This window comes from Cervus elaphus, chromosome 5 (assembly GCF_910594005.1).
Source record: "Cervus elaphus chromosome 5, mCerEla1.1, whole genome shotgun sequence".
Taxonomy (NCBI): Eukaryota; Metazoa; Chordata; class Mammalia; order Artiodactyla; family Cervidae; genus Cervus; species Cervus elaphus.
Window position 1 is genome coordinate 96214802 of NC_057819.1, and position 17515 is coordinate 96232316.

The 17515-nt window shown below is 36.2% G+C and overlaps 1 protein-coding gene across 2 annotated transcripts in view; it reads left to right on the forward strand.

Annotated features, from left to right (window-relative positions):
• Positions 1 to 17515, forward strand: part of PAFAH1B1 (platelet activating factor acetylhydrolase 1b regulatory subunit 1) — a 64676-nt gene that overhangs the window by 26140 nt on the left and 21021 nt on the right. For both annotated transcript variants that reach the window (XM_043903393.1, XM_043903394.1), the window contains exon 2: positions 2156 to 2376. In XM_043903393.1, coding sequence (XP_043759328.1) covers positions 2345 to 2376 — 32 coding nt within the window. In that variant the 5' untranslated portion in view covers positions 2156 to 2344. The remainder of the gene's footprint in view (positions 1 to 2155; positions 2377 to 17515) is intronic.

Consider the following 17515-nt stretch of genomic DNA (forward strand, 5'->3'; position numbering starts at 1 on the left):
CATATTGACTTGTGATATGTTCCCTCTCCTTTTTACTTTTACCTCTTTAATTGCTTCCTATCAGCCTCTGTTGTAGACTCTTAAGTGTTGGTGTTGCTCTGCCTGGGTCTAGTCTAATTATACCATCTCTAAGCAGGTAAGTAACAAATCGTTTATTCCCCCTTAGGTTGGTTCTTTTTAGAGCTGACATATCTAAAGATGGAATGATTCACACTTCTTCATCCCTTCACGTATAGTTCTACTTATTTCAGCTTGTTTCTAACCTAGAAGTTTTTTGAGTTGACTCCTTGACTGACCTTTTACTCTCACCCTTCTAGTTCTCTTTACTGCTGCTATTCTAGTGTAGATCTCCATCTTCATTGCTGCAAACATCTTACCTGGTTTCTTCCTTTCCCGTCTTTATGGTCCTTCTTCACTATAAAAACAAGAGTGATTTTTCTTTTAAAAAAAAGGAGGGGCTCCCCATTATTCCTAGGATATATTGTAAAGACCAGAGCTTGTTTTCTGACCTAGCCTCTGCTTATTATCTTCAGCTTTATGTTGAATCATCATCATCTGCTATTTGGAAATACTTGTCACACATTTCACACAGTTTTAACTGCTTGGCTGACTCTTCCAGAAGACTGTAACTTCTTCAGTGTAAAGACCAAGAAGTCTTTTCTTTTCCCTCATTAAACATGATGCCTGGTTCATTGTGTTTAGTGTATGTTGAATGGATAAATTTGTGCAGTACACTATTATATTCAATGATTTCTTTATATCTTGGTTTTATCCTGATTAGGTCATGTTAGTATTCTTTTACTGTTGTAATTCTTGTACGTTAATTTGCTTTTTTTGTCTAGAGGTAGTCTCTCCATAGTTAAACTGAACCTTGTAACGTACATAATATTGTGGAGTTTAAAAAAAAAATATTGTGGAGTTTTTTCATTTTTGCTGCTTCTTTTTTACTGTGATTTATGTGATTAATGCTCTGTCAGTGGGTTACTGTTGTCCCAGATAATAGAAATCTGTAGACAGTTCACATTGTCACCAATGTAAGATAATCCTATTGAACCTTCTTGTTGGAATATATGAGTTCCTAGGTGGTTTGGCTTGGTGTGACAATTAAGACTTAGAAAAGTGAGGCTAAAATTTGAGTGTTCAAACCTGTGTTGACCCATGCAGTTCAAACCAGTTTTGTTCAAGTGTCAACTATATTTCCCAATTACAGTGGAAATTCTGTCTAGCTATTTTTTTTTTTCAGGATATCACATACTTTTGTTTTCATATGCTTGTTCTAATGTTTTATGTTAGTAAGATTGATAGTAAATAGTTGGTGTGATAATGAGATCCTTCCATGTTTTTTTCCAGATTTACGTATTTTTAATTGAAGGCACATTGTTTTGTCTAGCTATATTTATACAGTGTATTAAGACAGACTGTACTTAGACTTTAAAAAAATAGAGGAGATTTGAAGAATAATTCTTGAAGAAATAATTCTTGATTTTTCTTTTACCTACATTTATTCTCATTGAACTGATCATGTGTTGCAGGTATAAAAAGGGCTCTGAAATATTAACAAGATTAGGGAATTGGGTTGTTTGATTACAAAGAAGTATGTACTCCATTCAGTTTAAATACATACTTCTTAAGCATTGAGCAATGCTAAATTATTTCTTGATTAAATGTATTGGTTAAGAGGGCATTAGATTAGCTAAATAGTTTATTTACATTATAAATAATATCAGCTATTGTAAGATTACTAGTTGCTAACATTCAATCTTGAATTTACTTTATGGTTAGAACCTTTGACTTGTGGGCAGTTTGTGCAATATTTATATTTGTTACTTTTTTCAGGTAATACTTTTTGTAAATTAGAAAATTTGTTTTTGTCCTTAAGGAAAAAGTGTTTTCTTCTCTAAAAGTTATATGTTAATATTTGAAATTCAATAAAATTGAATAGTGTTGTTTTGGCTCAGTTAACTGTTAAAGATCATTTAAAATGCATAAAATGACTGTTTTGGCATTGATTTTCACAGTAGGTTAAAAAACATCACCTGGTATTCATATTACCATCATGGTAAACCTCACCTTTGATAGTGCATACAGCACGTAATAATTTAAAAATAATTTAAATTCTAAGTGAAAGAAATAATCTTTCTCTCTCTCTCCTTAGGTGGAATGAACCTTACTTGTTGAATATCTCCTGGTTACACGTTGGATTCACTTGTGAAAGAATCATTTTCCCCTGCTTGGAAGCCACTTAGTGGCTTATTTAATTATAAATCCAGGGATTGCAAAGCTTTTTGATTTTCCGGAGGAGGGACATACCACTATATCAAATAAGCTTGATATTACAGCCAAAATGGTGCTGTCCCAGAGACAACGAGATGAACTGTAAGTTTCTCTGTTTTGTGTTTTTTTGTTTTTTTTTTTGTTTTTTTTACTTAAATCCTCTCATAAAAGACAAAGTAGTAGATTAAAATACAGCTTTGAGAGATGTATTCTAAATTAAAACTGTTATGAGAGTTCAAATACTGGTTTGGGCTATTTGGTCTATTAGAACTGGGTCTTATTCTGACATAGTGTTATTTACCCTTTTGACATTATCATGTGTACTTTTGAAGCAGAGAAAACAAGTAAGTTATTTGCGATAAGTTTTATTCTAACCTTGTCTTAACTATCTTATGTTCAATAGGAAGGTAGATGCTTCAAAGCACTTCAAATTTTTTTTTTGTCTGGAATCCATGTAGTAGAAAAATGAAATCTTTTATGTTACTGTCACTGCTGATGCCTTTCCTTTTTGTCTTACTATGTTTTTCATCTTTTATCATCCAGTGGCTATTGTATATGAACTTTATGAAGTGGCTAATATAGTTAATGCAAGAGCATTAATGAAAACAGCATGAAATTATGTGACTACTATTTTATAGTGTCTTAAAGCATCCCATATTTTATAGCATTTTGTTTTTATAGATGAGGAGCATTGGGGGAACATTTTAACTTCATATTCTAGGTTTTTTTAGGATTTTCCTGTGAGTTTTAAAAAACTTCATTTGGAAATAATTTCAGATTTATAGAAAAGTTGTAGCATTACTACAAAGAATACTTACTATATGTTTTATCCAAATTCGCCTGTTATTTTTTTTTTACCATTTGCTCTATCATTTGCACCCTAGCCATGTGTAGTTTTTTAAAAACCATTTGAGAGTAAATTGCATGCAAGAAGGACCTTTGCCCCCAGATACTTCATTGTGCAGTTTCTAAGAATAACTATACTCTTCTATAAAACAGCAACTTCAGTAAAATTTAACACTGTCACTTTTTATTTAATGTACTTGAGTTTTGTTGCTTGGACCAATAATATCATTTGTAGCATTTTTTTCCCCCTCTCTGATATACCATGAAGTCCAGGATTGGGTTTATTTAGTTGTCATGTCTCTTTAATCTCATTTAATCTGGAACATTTCCTCATTCTTTCTTTGTCTTTTATGGCATTAATATTTTTGAGTAGTCTTTAAAATTTTCCTTGTTGAATGAGAGATTCTTTAAATTCTGTAGTGCTTCACAGTTTTCAGATGTTTCACACATACAATTTCATATACTTCCATGATAACCCCTTTTGCCTCGCCCCACTGATGACCAACCACTGGCATATTCTCTGTGTGAGTGTACTTCCTTTTTTTTTTGTTTGTTTCATTCACTAGTTTGTTGTATTTTTTCAGATTCCACATATAAGTGATATCACACAGTATTTGACTGCGTAGTGCCCTCCAGGTCTGTCCATGTTGCTGCAAATGGCAAGGTTTTCCTTTTTTGGGCTGAGTATTATTCCATTGTATATATACCACATCATCTTTACCCATTCATCTGTTGGTGGACAGGTTGCTTCCATACCTTGGCAGTTGTCAGTAATGCTACTGTGAACATTGGAGTGCATATATCTTTTTGAGTTAGTGTTTTTGGAGTGGAATTGCTGGGTTATGTGATAGTTCTATTTTTAGTTTTTTGAGAAACCTCCATGCAATTTTCCACATTGGCTGTACCAATTTACATTCCCACCAACAGTGTTTGAGGGTTCCCTTTTCTCCATAACCTTGCCAGCATTTGTTATTTGTGAGTCTTTTAGTTTCTTTTTTGACTGCATCCTGTGGCATGTGGCATCTTAGTTCCCTGACCAGGGGACCCATGCCCCCTGTGTCGGGAGCATGGAGTCTTAACCGTTGGACCAACAGGGAAGTCTTTTTTTTTTTTTCCCCAAAATAGAGTGTTTCTCATTTTATGTTTCTTTCCTCATAATTAGATCCAGTCTATGCATTCTTGGACAGAATACTACATAAATAACTTTGTCCTCCTGTCAGAATATCACATCTAGGCGCATACAGTGCCCTCTGCCCCTCAGTGATGGTGTTAACTCTGCTCCCTCAGTCTCAGTGCCTGTTGTCTCCGTTGTATAGTTACTGTTGTTTCCTCGTCAGCAAATAAGTGCAGAGACTCTTTAAGATGATGCAGACATTCTTCTTCCTATCGCTCTTTCTCCCCTAGATTTAACATCCATTGATGATTCTTGCCTGAATGATTCTTTACTACAGTGGTTGTAAAGTGATGATTTTCTAACACCGCTACTCATTCTGTATTTATTAGTCAGCGCTCAGCATTTTACTGTAATCAGTGCACCTTCTTTTTCCTTCTTTTATGTATGTGTCTTTTCATTATTGGCATTAATTCACGGGTTCTTAAATTTCCAGTTGTTTATCTTTCATTACTATTGCACTATTTTGGTGCTTGAATTGTCACAGATTTCCCGTAGGAACCTCTTCAGTTTGCTCTTTTATGTGCCCCTATCGTTTTTTGTAAGCACTGCCTTACTTTCTAGGATAATAGGATGTTCCAGGCTTATTGTTTACCTCAACAATTTGTTTACCTTAACAAGGGTTTGCCTTAACCCTCGAATCAGCCATTGCTCCAAGAAGCCCTGGTTCTTCTTAGTGAAAGTCGCTCAGTCGTGTCCAAGTCTTTCTGACCCCATGGACTATATACAGCCATGGAATTCTGCAGGCCAGAATACTGGAGTGGGTAGCCTTTTCCTTCTGCAGGGGATCTTCCCAATCCAGGGATCGAACCCAGGTCTCCTGCATTGCAGGTAGATTCTTTACCAGCTGAGTGGTATTTGAGATCAAGATAATGGGCATTAAGTGTACTCATTACTAGGGATGTCTTTGCTTCAGGGCCCTTTAAGTAGACAGATCTAGGAAATAGGTATATGTATTAACACATATACAGACTCCCTAGCTCATATTTGTGCTAAGGTTTCTCAGTCTTTGCACAGTTGACATTTTGGGCTGAGTAATTCTTTGCTGTGGGGGCTGTCCTGTACATGTTTGGTTGTTTAGCAACATCCCTAGCTTTTGCCCACTAGATGCCACAACCAAAAATATTTCCAGACATTGCTGCTGTCCTCTGAAAGGACTGTAATGCTTCTAAAACAGTTTCAGAATTATTATTATGCTCATACCAGTGAAAAATCTCCTGGAAAGGGTCCAGAGTTTGAATGTAGTTCTTCCCCTCTCCGTTCTACTGAAGACTGAGAGTATATAATGAAATAGTGTGTAAGTTACGTAGATTCATTTTGTTTTGTGTTTTCTCTCCTTCTTCATTCATTTGAAATACAATTGGGTACATCTGTTCTGTTAATAGTTTTTCCTGTTTCTGTGTTTTACATTGCACCTGCTTCCCATCTTTATTATATATGTTTTCTTGTTTCTCCCTTCTTTCATAGTTAAAAGGGTAGCATACTGTATGTTCTCTTTTGCATTTTACTTTTATTCACTTAACAGTGTCTCCTGGAACTCAGTCATGTCAGTTCATAGAAATCCTCCTCTTCCCCCACCCCTCCAATAGCTGGATAGTACTCCACTGTTTATACACCAGTTTTTCAACCATTCTTCCATGTTTGAACATATAGGTAGTTTCCACTGTTTTGTAATTGCAAAGAATATTGTAATGAGTGACCTTGCATATATACTTTTATCTTATAGAAGGTATATCTGGTTTTTAATCATTCTTGTTTCTGTCTTTTCTTTAGATAGATTTTTATTTCTTTAGGTAGAAGATTCTTTTCTTCTAAATAACTTGTGAGAGCTGACTGCAAGTCTTGCTTATCACCCTCATAATCAGGATGACTATTTAAATTATGGCCAAGAATAGAGCTTTTAATTTGTCTAAAAATCAGTTGAGAAAGAAAGAATCTAATTTCAGGTGGCTAAGTTTTTACAGAATTTGAGATAAGAACTGACTTAAAAGTATTAATCAAGCAAAGCAGATTTGTCCCACAGATCTAAATATAAATTTAGGATATGGATTTAGTGTCCTCCAGTTTTTAGGAAGGAAGTAAAATGAAGGGTTTTGCTTTTTTTCCTGTTTTTGAAAATGATCTGAACACATATTTACTATGATAGCAAGAAATAAATGTTTATGTGCCTCTTACAAGTAAGATAAATTTTGGCATCTCAGTTGGCCTTTGTAACATTTTAGCATTTCTAAAGGTTGGCTAGCAGTTAGACTATAAAATTCTTTTAGGTTTTTTTGGAATGGAAATGAAATTTTTTTAGAAACTTGAAACATAATTTGTGATTCAACCTAGCAAATGTGTATTGTGTGTTCTTACTACTCTGGGGCATATAAACATGAGTAATAACATGAAACTATGTGGATATGACAGGCATCTTTTAGATAAATCAAGGGTGGGAGAAATGAAAATGATCCAATTTTACAGCGAGTAACAGAGGTAGTTTTCTGACTTTAAATTCACTATTCATTAGACAAAATTCCATTACCAAAAGTAACATATGTCAAAATGTAAACCTAAACCCCCACTTTCTCAGTCCCACTTTGGAGAAGTGGCCACCATAACCCCTATATAATTTTTAAGATATTTTTGTATTTTTACAAAAAATGCATGAACATCTTTGTTCTCCTTAAGATTTATAAGATAGAATTATACTTTACAGCCTGTTTTTAGTATTTTTTGTCACCCTTGCTATGAGTTTGGAAATGTTTACTATCTGTTGCTGGTTCATCTAATAGCAACTTTTATACATCTTATACCTCTATTTCTTTATCAAATGTTATGCATTGATTCTCCCCCATAGAAGATGAAAGGAGTCTGTTATTTTTATGTTGTCGTGGTTGATGATATTTGTGCTGTTTGATCTGATGTTCACTCCCTAATTCTTTCGTGCAACAGCTTTCCTATTGTATTTTTTAACACCTATATTGAAGTATAGTTGATATATAAATAACTGTACATGTTTAATATGTACAATTTGATGAGTTTGGACCATTCTTATATTCTTATTTTGATTACTCTGTTGAGTTCAGTTCAGTCACTTAGTCATGTCTGACTCTTTGTGACCCCATGAACTGCAGCACGCCAGCCTTTCCTGTCCATCACCAGCTCCTGGGGTCCACCCAAACCCATGTCCATTGAGTTCAGTGATGCCATCTAACCATTTCATCCTCTGTCGTCCCCTTCTCTTCCTGCCCTCAATCTTTCCCAGCATCAGGGTCTTTTCCAGTGAGTCAGCTCTTCGCATTAGGTGGCCAAAGTATTGGAGTTTCAGCTTCAACGTCAGTCCTTCCAATGAACACCCAGGACTGATATCCTTTAGGATGGACTGGTCGGATCTCCTTGCAGTCCAAGGGACTCTCGAGTCTTCTCCAACACCACAGTTCAAAAGCATCAGTTCTTCAGCCTCAGCCTTCTTTATAGCCCAACTCTCACATCCATACATGACCCCTGGAAAAACCATAGCCTTGACTAGACGGACCTTTGTTGGCAAAGTAATGTCTCTGCCTTTTAATATGCTGTCTAGGTTGGTCATAACTTTGCTTCCAAGGAGTAAGCGTCTTTTAATTTCATGGCTGCAATCACCATCTGCAGTGATTTTGGAGCCCATAAAGTCGGCCACTGTTTCCACTGTTTCCCCATCTATTTGCCATGAAGTGATGGGGGGTGCCATGATCTTACTTTTCTGAATGTTGAGCTTTAAGCCAATTTTTTCACTCTCTTCTTTGACTTTCATCAAGAGCTGTTGGGTTGATTTTGTCATTATGTACCTTTTCAAGATGGACTTATAGATGAACCTCTGTGGATCTTTGCATGCCAGATAATACTTTTTTTGCTCCCAAAATGAATAAGTAAAAAGTGAAGAATTTTTAGATTATACATTTTTCCCACTCAGTTAAAAGTATTAAGGGAGAAAATTGCCATGTTTTAGATTGCAAAGAAAATCTTAAATTCCAAAAAAGCAGAAATCACATAGGCCTCATTTGCTGATCATAACACTGTAAAAATGCAATCTATCCATCTGAGCATTTAAAATAAATACTTCTAGATAACTGGAGTAGAGAGAGCAAAATGAACCTTAGGAAGTGAAGAAATCAATAATAGGGTACTCACATCAAAAACCTGTAGGATATATAGCCCACATAGCATACAGAAAATTAGATAGTCTTTAATGAATCTTTATAAAAAAGAGAAATGAACTTTCAAGAAAAAGAAAAATAAGCCTAAAGGAAGCAGAGAGAAAGAATTAATAAAAAGCAGACATTAATGAAATAGAAGATGTAGCTTGGTAATTTGACAGGTAAAATTAAAAACTAGCTTTAAAAATAGACTAAAATGAAAGAGAAAAGACACAAATGAACAATAATGAAAAAGGCAACATAAAATGAAGTCAGGTGATTTTCAAAATTATGAGAATGGTCTATTAAGTTTGAAGATCTGAATGACCTGAGTGATTCTCTAGGAAAATATATGTGATCAGATTTGTTTAGAAGTTAGAAAATTTGAATCTTGATTATAGAGGAAATGATAAAAATAGGTACAGACTTCAAGTCCAGGTGATTTTCAAGGCTAGACTTCCTGTCAAGTCTTTAAGGACCAGTAACTTCCCAGATTATGCAGTCTCTTCCAGAACATAGGAAAAGGTGGAAAACTTAGGAATTCATTTTAGTAGGGTGGAATAACCCTGACAGCAACAGCAAGCAAGAGGAAAATAATAAAGAACACTACATGCTAATTCTTACATGAACTCAGATATAAAGAAATACAACAACTGAAGCTGATAGTATATGAAAAAAATTAATTATGGCCAAGTATGATTTATTGCAAGAATGTAAAGGTTTTTCAGTATTTAGAAACCTGTTAGTATAATTAATAATATATATTAATAAACAGGAGAAAAAATTGTGGTCAGTCCAGAGAATATAGAAATGGTATTCTTAATACCCAATCCTTATTGTTAGAAATTGCTTAGAAAATAAGAAATTGAATATTTATTTAATTTGATTAAGGCTTGTTGCCAGAAATCTACAGCAGACATTAGAAATATCAAGTGCATTTCCATTAACGTATAGAGCAAGTTCAGAGTTCCTATGTTCCTGCTACCTTTTAAATTTGTATTTGAGATTCTAGCCAATGCAGGGAGACAACAAAAAGTATTAGAACTATAGGAAAGGAAGGAGACCAAGTGTGTTTGTAGGTGATAGCATCTGCATAGGAAATCGAACAGAGTCAACAGTAGCTTAAAAATACGATATATTTATGTGTGTCTCTACACATAAAGATGTCTATAAGATCTTTTGATAAGTCATATAACCTGGTTGCTAAATAGATGGTATAATACATTTCTGCTAAATACCCCCACACACAACTGTGCATTTCTTTTGTGCCTGTATCTGTGTAGATGCAAGATAAAGGCCTGAAGTGTTAAGCGTGGTTACTTCTGAAGAGAAGAATGAAATTGGGTAAATGTAGAATGAAGATGTGTGCCAGTATTGTTTCAGTATTTTGAAGACAAAATATATTTATTTTTTGTGTAAATAAAAAGTAAAAATTTAATGGATTTTCTTCTAAACAAAGTAACTATAGATGATTATTATTCTCTGACATTATAGGTTGCAATGGAGAAGTGTTAGGTCAGCCTATTTTCTTTTGCTTTTCTGCCTGGGTACCCACAGTATCTGTGCACTTGCTCATGTTCCCCAAGCTAGGTTTGGTTGGTTTGGTTGGTTTGGCTGTGTGGCATTGCAGGATCCTAGTTCCCCTGATCATGGGTTGAATTCCTGTCCCCTTGCAGTGGAAGCATGGGAGTCCTAACCACTGGACTGCCAGGGACGTCCCTGGACGTTCTTTTTTTTTTTCTCTTAGTATATTTGGTTATTTTGTATTGTGTCTTTTGGATTCCTTTTATTTTCAGTTTTATGTTACCTTAGTTTTTTGTTTTTTGTTTTTTTGAAAGTATAGAGTGTTCATCTATAATTTTCTGCTGCTTCCAGGGGTTATTCTTTCTCTGTATAGCATGCTTTCCTCTATTTTACTGGCTTTGCTACTTTTCCTCTTCTCTTAAGAAAATTTGCATGGGTCCTGTGTGGCATTTTTGAGTATAGTTCTGTTTTGTGGAAGGAGCTATGAAGCTGGAATAGCTTGAAATTCAGTGTGCTGTCTTAGTGCACGTTTCTACCTGATTAGCATGCTCTTGGGGCATTTTACCTCTTCGTTTTCCAGGTCCTTCTTAGGTGAGCTAAATCTTCCTCAAGTCATCTCAGGCCTTTTTTGGATAATTTATTGTTTGTCTTTGTTGGCTAATTCTGGCTGGCACATGTAAAGCTAATTCCCTTAACCCTTCTCTTAAATCCCCCTTTACCTGTAGACAGTGTCACTGCCCTAAAACTCCCCCGTGATTGCTTGTCCATTGCTCTCTCCAAAGCTCCTGGAAACCACCCATCTTTTTACTCTAGTTTTGCCATTTCTGGAAAGTTGAAATCACATGGTATGAGGCTTTTCAGAATGACTTTTTTCAGCATGCATTTTGATGTTCCTTCATGTCTTTTTGTTACTATATTTTTAAGCTGTGTTTTGCTTTAGAAAAGACTTCCCTGGTGGCTCAGACAGTAAAGCGTCTGCCTACAATGCGGGAGACCAGGGTTCAATCCCTAGGTCGGGAAGATCTGCAGAAGGAAATGGCAACCCACTCCAGTATTCTTGCCTGGAAAATCCCTTGGACAGTGGAATCTTTTAAGCTACTGTCCATGTGGTCACAAAGAGTCGGATAAGACTGAGCAACTTCACTTTCGCTTCAGAAAACTAAACCTCTTGTTATTTGAGGGATTCAAGTTTTTTCTTTGCATGTATTTTAACATTGTATATATTTAGTGTCTGTTAGAAAGTGACTCTGTCCTGGCCCTTAAAAAAAGAGTAAACATCTGTACTTCACTACAAACTAAAATTATATCTATACATAGGAGTACACTGCTACCTGTGTGAATTAGAATCTCTTCATACTTGGCAACAAAGGCAAAATGTATGAATTGAGTGCTGGGACTGAAATGAGACTATAACTGTAGTTCATACCCTTTCAATTTCAAATTTTTTTTTATGTTAAGCTATATTTTCATTGACTATAAATATAAGTATATATTTAGACATACACTTAATATGTTGCTTTCATCTAGCTTGTTTTGAGGTTCTGCTGCCTTTATATTTCCTTGGGGTGATAGAATATGATCCCTTCTGAGTCTTCAAAGGAAGATAAAAGTATTCTCAGTTTGTGTTATATTTAATCTTTTTATTCTTTGAAAGCTTTTAATTGAACTATTTCATTCAGTAGAATGCATCATATTTTGATCATTCCAAAATAAAAGATAATTACAGTCCATGGGGTTGCAAAGAGTCAGACATGACCTGGAGACTAAGCACACATACTGTAGGAGGTACTGGTATTTTCTGTTGTTAATGTTAGACTTGTCAAAATAGTAATAGTAAATAAAACATATTTCATTTGTGAAATTAAACCAAGATTATAAAATTGCTTAATGTTTCAAGATACACATTTCAGCATTTATTGAGATGTAGGCATCTCTAAAGGTAATAAAGATGTGGTCATCAGTGTCAAAATTGTTGATTTTCTGTCGAACTCATACAGAGCTGCAGAACTTTTATTGTGTCATGACATTTCGTTTCACTGAACTATTTGATTGTATTTTAGAAGACGGTATTGAAAGAGAAGTCATACTGAAAAGAGAGGAGGGCAGTGCCACAAATAAAGTTAGGGAAGTTGAGAAAGTTGTATGCTGAGTGGCTCCTGGTTTTTTTTTTTTGTGAAGTTGATGGTCAGCTGAAAGGTGGGATACAATTAAATATTTGAGAATACAGAAAGGAGACTATGCACAAGTGAATGAATGATTCATCAGGCAGCACTGGAATGACAACCGTATATTATGACCTGACCCATACCAGTTTTTTTAGCCAGGTAATTCTAGGGATGTCTGTTGTGAATATGATCTGATTTTAAGTGATCTTTACTTTTATACTTTAGGGCTTACTTATGATTTTTTTTGTTTATTTAGTTGGTATCCCATCTAATCTTCCTATATGCTTCTGATAAGTAAGTCTTTTAAAAATGTCACTTAGAGTGCTTTTTCTTGCCTTGCATGTCCTTCATAATGTCTGTTCTATCTTTCAGCCTTTTCTGTCATACCTTAATCTCATTTCCAGTGTTTATATCTATTACTTACGTGGATCACTTTTGGGACAATTTTAAATAATAGTTATTATAGGCATTCTTTTCTTGTTCTTGGCATTAATGCAAATATTTCTGGTGTTTTACCATTAACAATATTATTTATTGGTTGAAGGTTTGAAGGATTTCTTTTTAAAATATTAATAAGATATCTTTTTTAATATTAATGACGACCTTTCTGTTGTTAAGGAATGTTCTAAAATCAAGAATGTTGAAGCATTTGATCATATAGACATTGAGATCTTCATCATAGTCTCATTCCCAGTTCCCCTCAGTATACCAGGTACCTGTTCTTTTACTTAATGATGAAGATAAAAGTCCGCTTACCCTGACTTACCTAATTTTTATTTTCCTTTACTTCATCACTGTCAGAATTAGGTCTCATTGTAACCTCTTGCTGTGCTTTACTTGTCCCAGGACTGGTAGTAGTGGAATCCTGGCCTACCCTTTTGAAATACATTCAAGTGTGATGATGAAGGATGATTGTTACAATCCTTTGTCAGGGCACAGGAGTTTGGAAAGGTATAAGACCTATGACCGAGAGCTTACCTTATCAATACTGCCCTTTCCCCAGAGTCTCAGTGGGGACTGTAGCATACTTAAGAAGCCATGTTGCCTACCTGTCTGAGAGTTGGTTAATGTTGTATGCAGCAGTTTGTGAATGACCTGCATTAGTGTCTCTGCACTTGGAGTGAACTTTATTCACATCTTCACCAGGACTATGTAATTCATCTTGGTGTTTGTCTAAAATGGCATTGCCTGGGTCATTGTGAGGGTTGTGTTCTGGAGCGGGGCACTAAAGACGATGATGTGCTCCTGGTGGCATGAACCTGCATGCTTGATCCTGCTGGGTCTTCTCATTATCCTGGTAGTGTGTCCTCCTAACCCAGTAGGGATCCCACATTCATCGGGCCACTGCAGCCTATTAGAGCGGTGTACATTAACCCCATTGCTCTCCTCATTCCTGAATGGGTGAGATCAGTGTCTTTTGTAATGGACCTGGTAAGAAGACATCTATTTGTCAGTTTCTGACTTAACCTTGTTTTTCCTCATATAAACAATAAAATTTAACTATAGAATTCCTAGAACATTTTTATTCAGCCTTAGAGTACCAGAGTACACAGTTTGAAGAAACACTGTTATTGTCATTTTGGTTTCAGAAGACCTGAATTTTGATTCTCAGCTTCACCGTTTATTAGCCAAAAAAAAAGTCAGTTAAGCTCTATGAGCCTTGGTGTCTTTACCTTTGAAAAATAGCTTCCACCTCAGTCCCCTGTAGTGCATGCTCTGTAATTCTCTCTGCTTCAGTTTTGTTGGTAAGAAATGCTGGGGACCCTGAAGTATTCTGCTTTTATTGTTGGTGTTATCCAGTCTTTTTAGAGTCGTTTTTGTTTAACTAGCAGTTCACAGCATTTAGAATGACTTTTGATACTCTTATCTCTATACGAATGTGAGGTTATGTTTGGGTTGGTAGTGGTGGGATGTTATGTATGACTGATCCTACAAATACTACTGATACTACTGATACTACAACTACAAAAAATTATCTTGGAGTTATAAGAATGAAGAGCATGTAGGAAGTCAACTAAAATGCTTAAAATACAACCCTTGCATTTTTAATAAACTTAAGAATAGTTTAGAAAAACAGAGTCTGATTTGTTATCATAGCAGTTTCAAAGGAGAGCAGTAGACTATGTCCAGTATGGTACTGTTCCACATGTTAGCGTAAATTCTAACCAGTTCTGTTTGTTCATAGATAAAGTCCTTCCATCTCAGTTTGTTCTTGATTTTAGCCACTTTCTGTGATTCTACATGGCTTTAATGGTTTTGGTTCTACTCAGAATGACCTGTTGCACTTCTGTCTGAATTTTTCTTTGATTCTAGTGATACTTGTTTTTCTTCATATCTGAAGGCTTAGTAGATTTACTTAACTCGTGTATTAAGTTTCTTTGAGAGATTATTATAAACTTGTGCTTTGGTGCCCTTCTGTTTTCAAGGGTATGCATCTTTCATCATTAATAAAGTGATGAAGATCAACTCTGAGTCTACAACTGAAATTAGTAGCAAACTCTAGAAGCACCCTTTAGGCTTTTGTTAGAAGCAACAGATTCTTCAGTCTTCTTTACTCTTTCTTTAAGTGATGGTGGTACACTTTGCCTGTTGGAGGTTCCTTCTTCTCAGTATCACTTCAGTTGGCGTAGATGTTGAGTGGCGAGGTAACAGGGGCAGCAGTGCTAGTTACTTGGCCACGGGCACCTGGTATTTGATGTGGAAATAAAATTGACTAGACTGTTCTGGGACTAGGTTGTAGACTTTGTACATCATCAGTATGTTGTACTTCTCCTAATGATATCATACATATTTAAACTTCAGCTTTATTTGCTGTATTTTTGTTTATATTCTCTTGCTCTTTGATAATTCGGTATTATGATATTTTAGACCATCCCCAAGAAAAAGAAATGCAAAAAAGCAAAATGGCTGTCTGAGGAGGCCTTACAAATAGCTGTGAAAAGAAGAGAAGTGAAAAGCAAAGGAGAAAAGGAAAGATATACCCATTTGAATGCAGAGTTCCAAAGAATAGCAAGGAGAGATAAGAAAGTCTTCCTCAGTGATCAGGGCAAAGAAATAGAGGGAAACAATAGGATGGGAAAGACTAGAGATCTCTTCAAGAAAATTAGAGATACCAAGGGAACATTTCATGCAAAGATGGGCTCATAAAGGACAGAAATGGTATGGACCTAACAGAAGCAGAAGATATTAAGAAGAGATGGCAAGAATACACAGAAGAACTGTACAAAAAAGATCTTCATGACCCAGATAATCACAATGGTGTGACCACTCACCTAGAGTCAGACATCCTGGAATGTGAAGTCAAGTGGGCCTTAGGAAGCATCACTACGAACAAAGCTAGTGGAGGTGATGGAATTCCAGTTGAGCTATTTCAAATCCTAAAAGATGATGCTGTGAAAGTGCTGCACTCAAAATGCCAGCAAATTTGGGAAACTCAGCAGTGGTCACAGGACTGGAAAAGGTCAGTTTTCATTCCAGTCCCTAAGAAAGGCAATGCCAAAGAATGCTCAGACTACCACACAGTTGCACTCATCTCACACACTAGTAAAGCAATGCTCAAAATTCTCCAAGCCAGGCTTCAGCAATACATGAACTGTGAACTTCCAGTTGTTCAAGCTGGTTTTAGAAAAGGCAGAAGAACCAGAGATCAAATTGCCAACATCTGCTGGATCATTGAAAAAGCAAGAGAGTTCCAGGAAAACATCTATTTCTGCTTTATTGACTATGCCAAAGCCTTTGACTGTGTGGATCACCACAAACTGTGGAAAATTCTGAAAAAGATGGGAGTAGCCAGACCACCTGCCCTGCCTCTTGAGAAATCTGTATGCAGGTCAGGAAGCAACAGTTAGAACTGGACATGGAACAGCAGCCTGGTTCCAAATAGGAAAAGGAGTACGTCAGGGCTGTATATTGTCACTGTGCTTATTTAACTGATATGCAGAGTACATCATGAGAAACTCTGGGCTGGATGAAGCACAAGCTGGAATCAAGATTGCTGGGAGAAATATCAATAACTTCAGATATGAAGATGACACCACCCTTATGGCAGAAAGTGAAGAGGAATTAAAGAGCCTCTTGATGAAAGTGAAAGAGGAGAGTGAAAAGGTTGGCTTAAAGCTCAACATTCAGAAAAGTAAGATCATGGCATCCCCCCCATCACTTCATGGCAAATAGATGGGGAAACAGTGGCTGGAAACAGTGGCTGACTTTATTTTTCTGTGCTCTAAAATCACTGCAGATGGTGATTGCAGCTATGAAATTAAAAGACTCTTGCTCCTTGGAAGAAAAGTTATGACCAACCTAGACAGCATATTAAAAGGCAGAGACCTTACTTTGCCAACAAAGGTCCATCTAGTCCAGGCTGTGGTTTTTCCAGTAGTCGTGTATGGATGTGAGAGTTGGACTGTGAAGAAAGCTGAGTGCCGAAGAAGAATTGATGCTTTTGAACTGTGGTGTTGGAGAAGACTCTTGAGAGTCCCTTGGACTGCAAGGAGATCCAACCAGTCCATCCTAAAGGAAATCAATCCTGAATATTCATTGGAAGGACTGATGTTGAAACTGAAACTCCAGTACTTTGGCCAGGAAGAGCTGACTCATTTGAAAAGACCCTGATGCTGGGAAGGATTGAGGGCAGGAGGAGAAGGGGACGACAAAGGATGAGATTGTTGGATGGCATCACCGACTCAATGGACATGGGTTTGGGTGGACTCCAGGAGTTGGTGATGGACAGGGAGGCCTGGCGTGCTGCAGTCCATGGGGTTGTAAAGAGTCGGACACGGCTGAACGACTGAACTGAACTGAACTGAATGCCGTGTAATACCTCTCTTTTTCTAAACTGTTAAATGTAAATATGGTTACTAACTAGATATTTAACTTTCATTGGATAGAGTACACATGCCTGATATTCTCAAGTCTCACTGCTCCTCCCCAACCTCAGTATTTTACAGTGTTCATTTTAAGCCTTACTGTAGAGTAGAATACTGAGGCTACTTTAAGTTCTGAAGCTGTACTTGCTAAAGTCAGCAGGGACCTCTGAATAGCCTGATTGCTTGGTCACTCTTTAAACTATATTTTACCTCTCTCAGATCTTTGTCACTGGTAGTGATTTCCATTTCTTTGAAACGTCCTTCTCCATTGGCTTGCTGACATCTCTTAATTCTTGTACTATAACAGGATTCTTCACTTTCTGATGGCTTCTTAACAAGTTTGATATCTCTCAAGGTTCTGTCATTTACTTTCTACTTTCCTTTTATCTTCGCATTATGTACCTTCTTCCAAAGAGTCTTTTACCACTTATGGTTTGAAACACTAGTACTTATTTACTAATTTTCCCAGATTCTTTCCTTAAATCAAATCCATCTCTTAAGCTTTTGATCTGTATA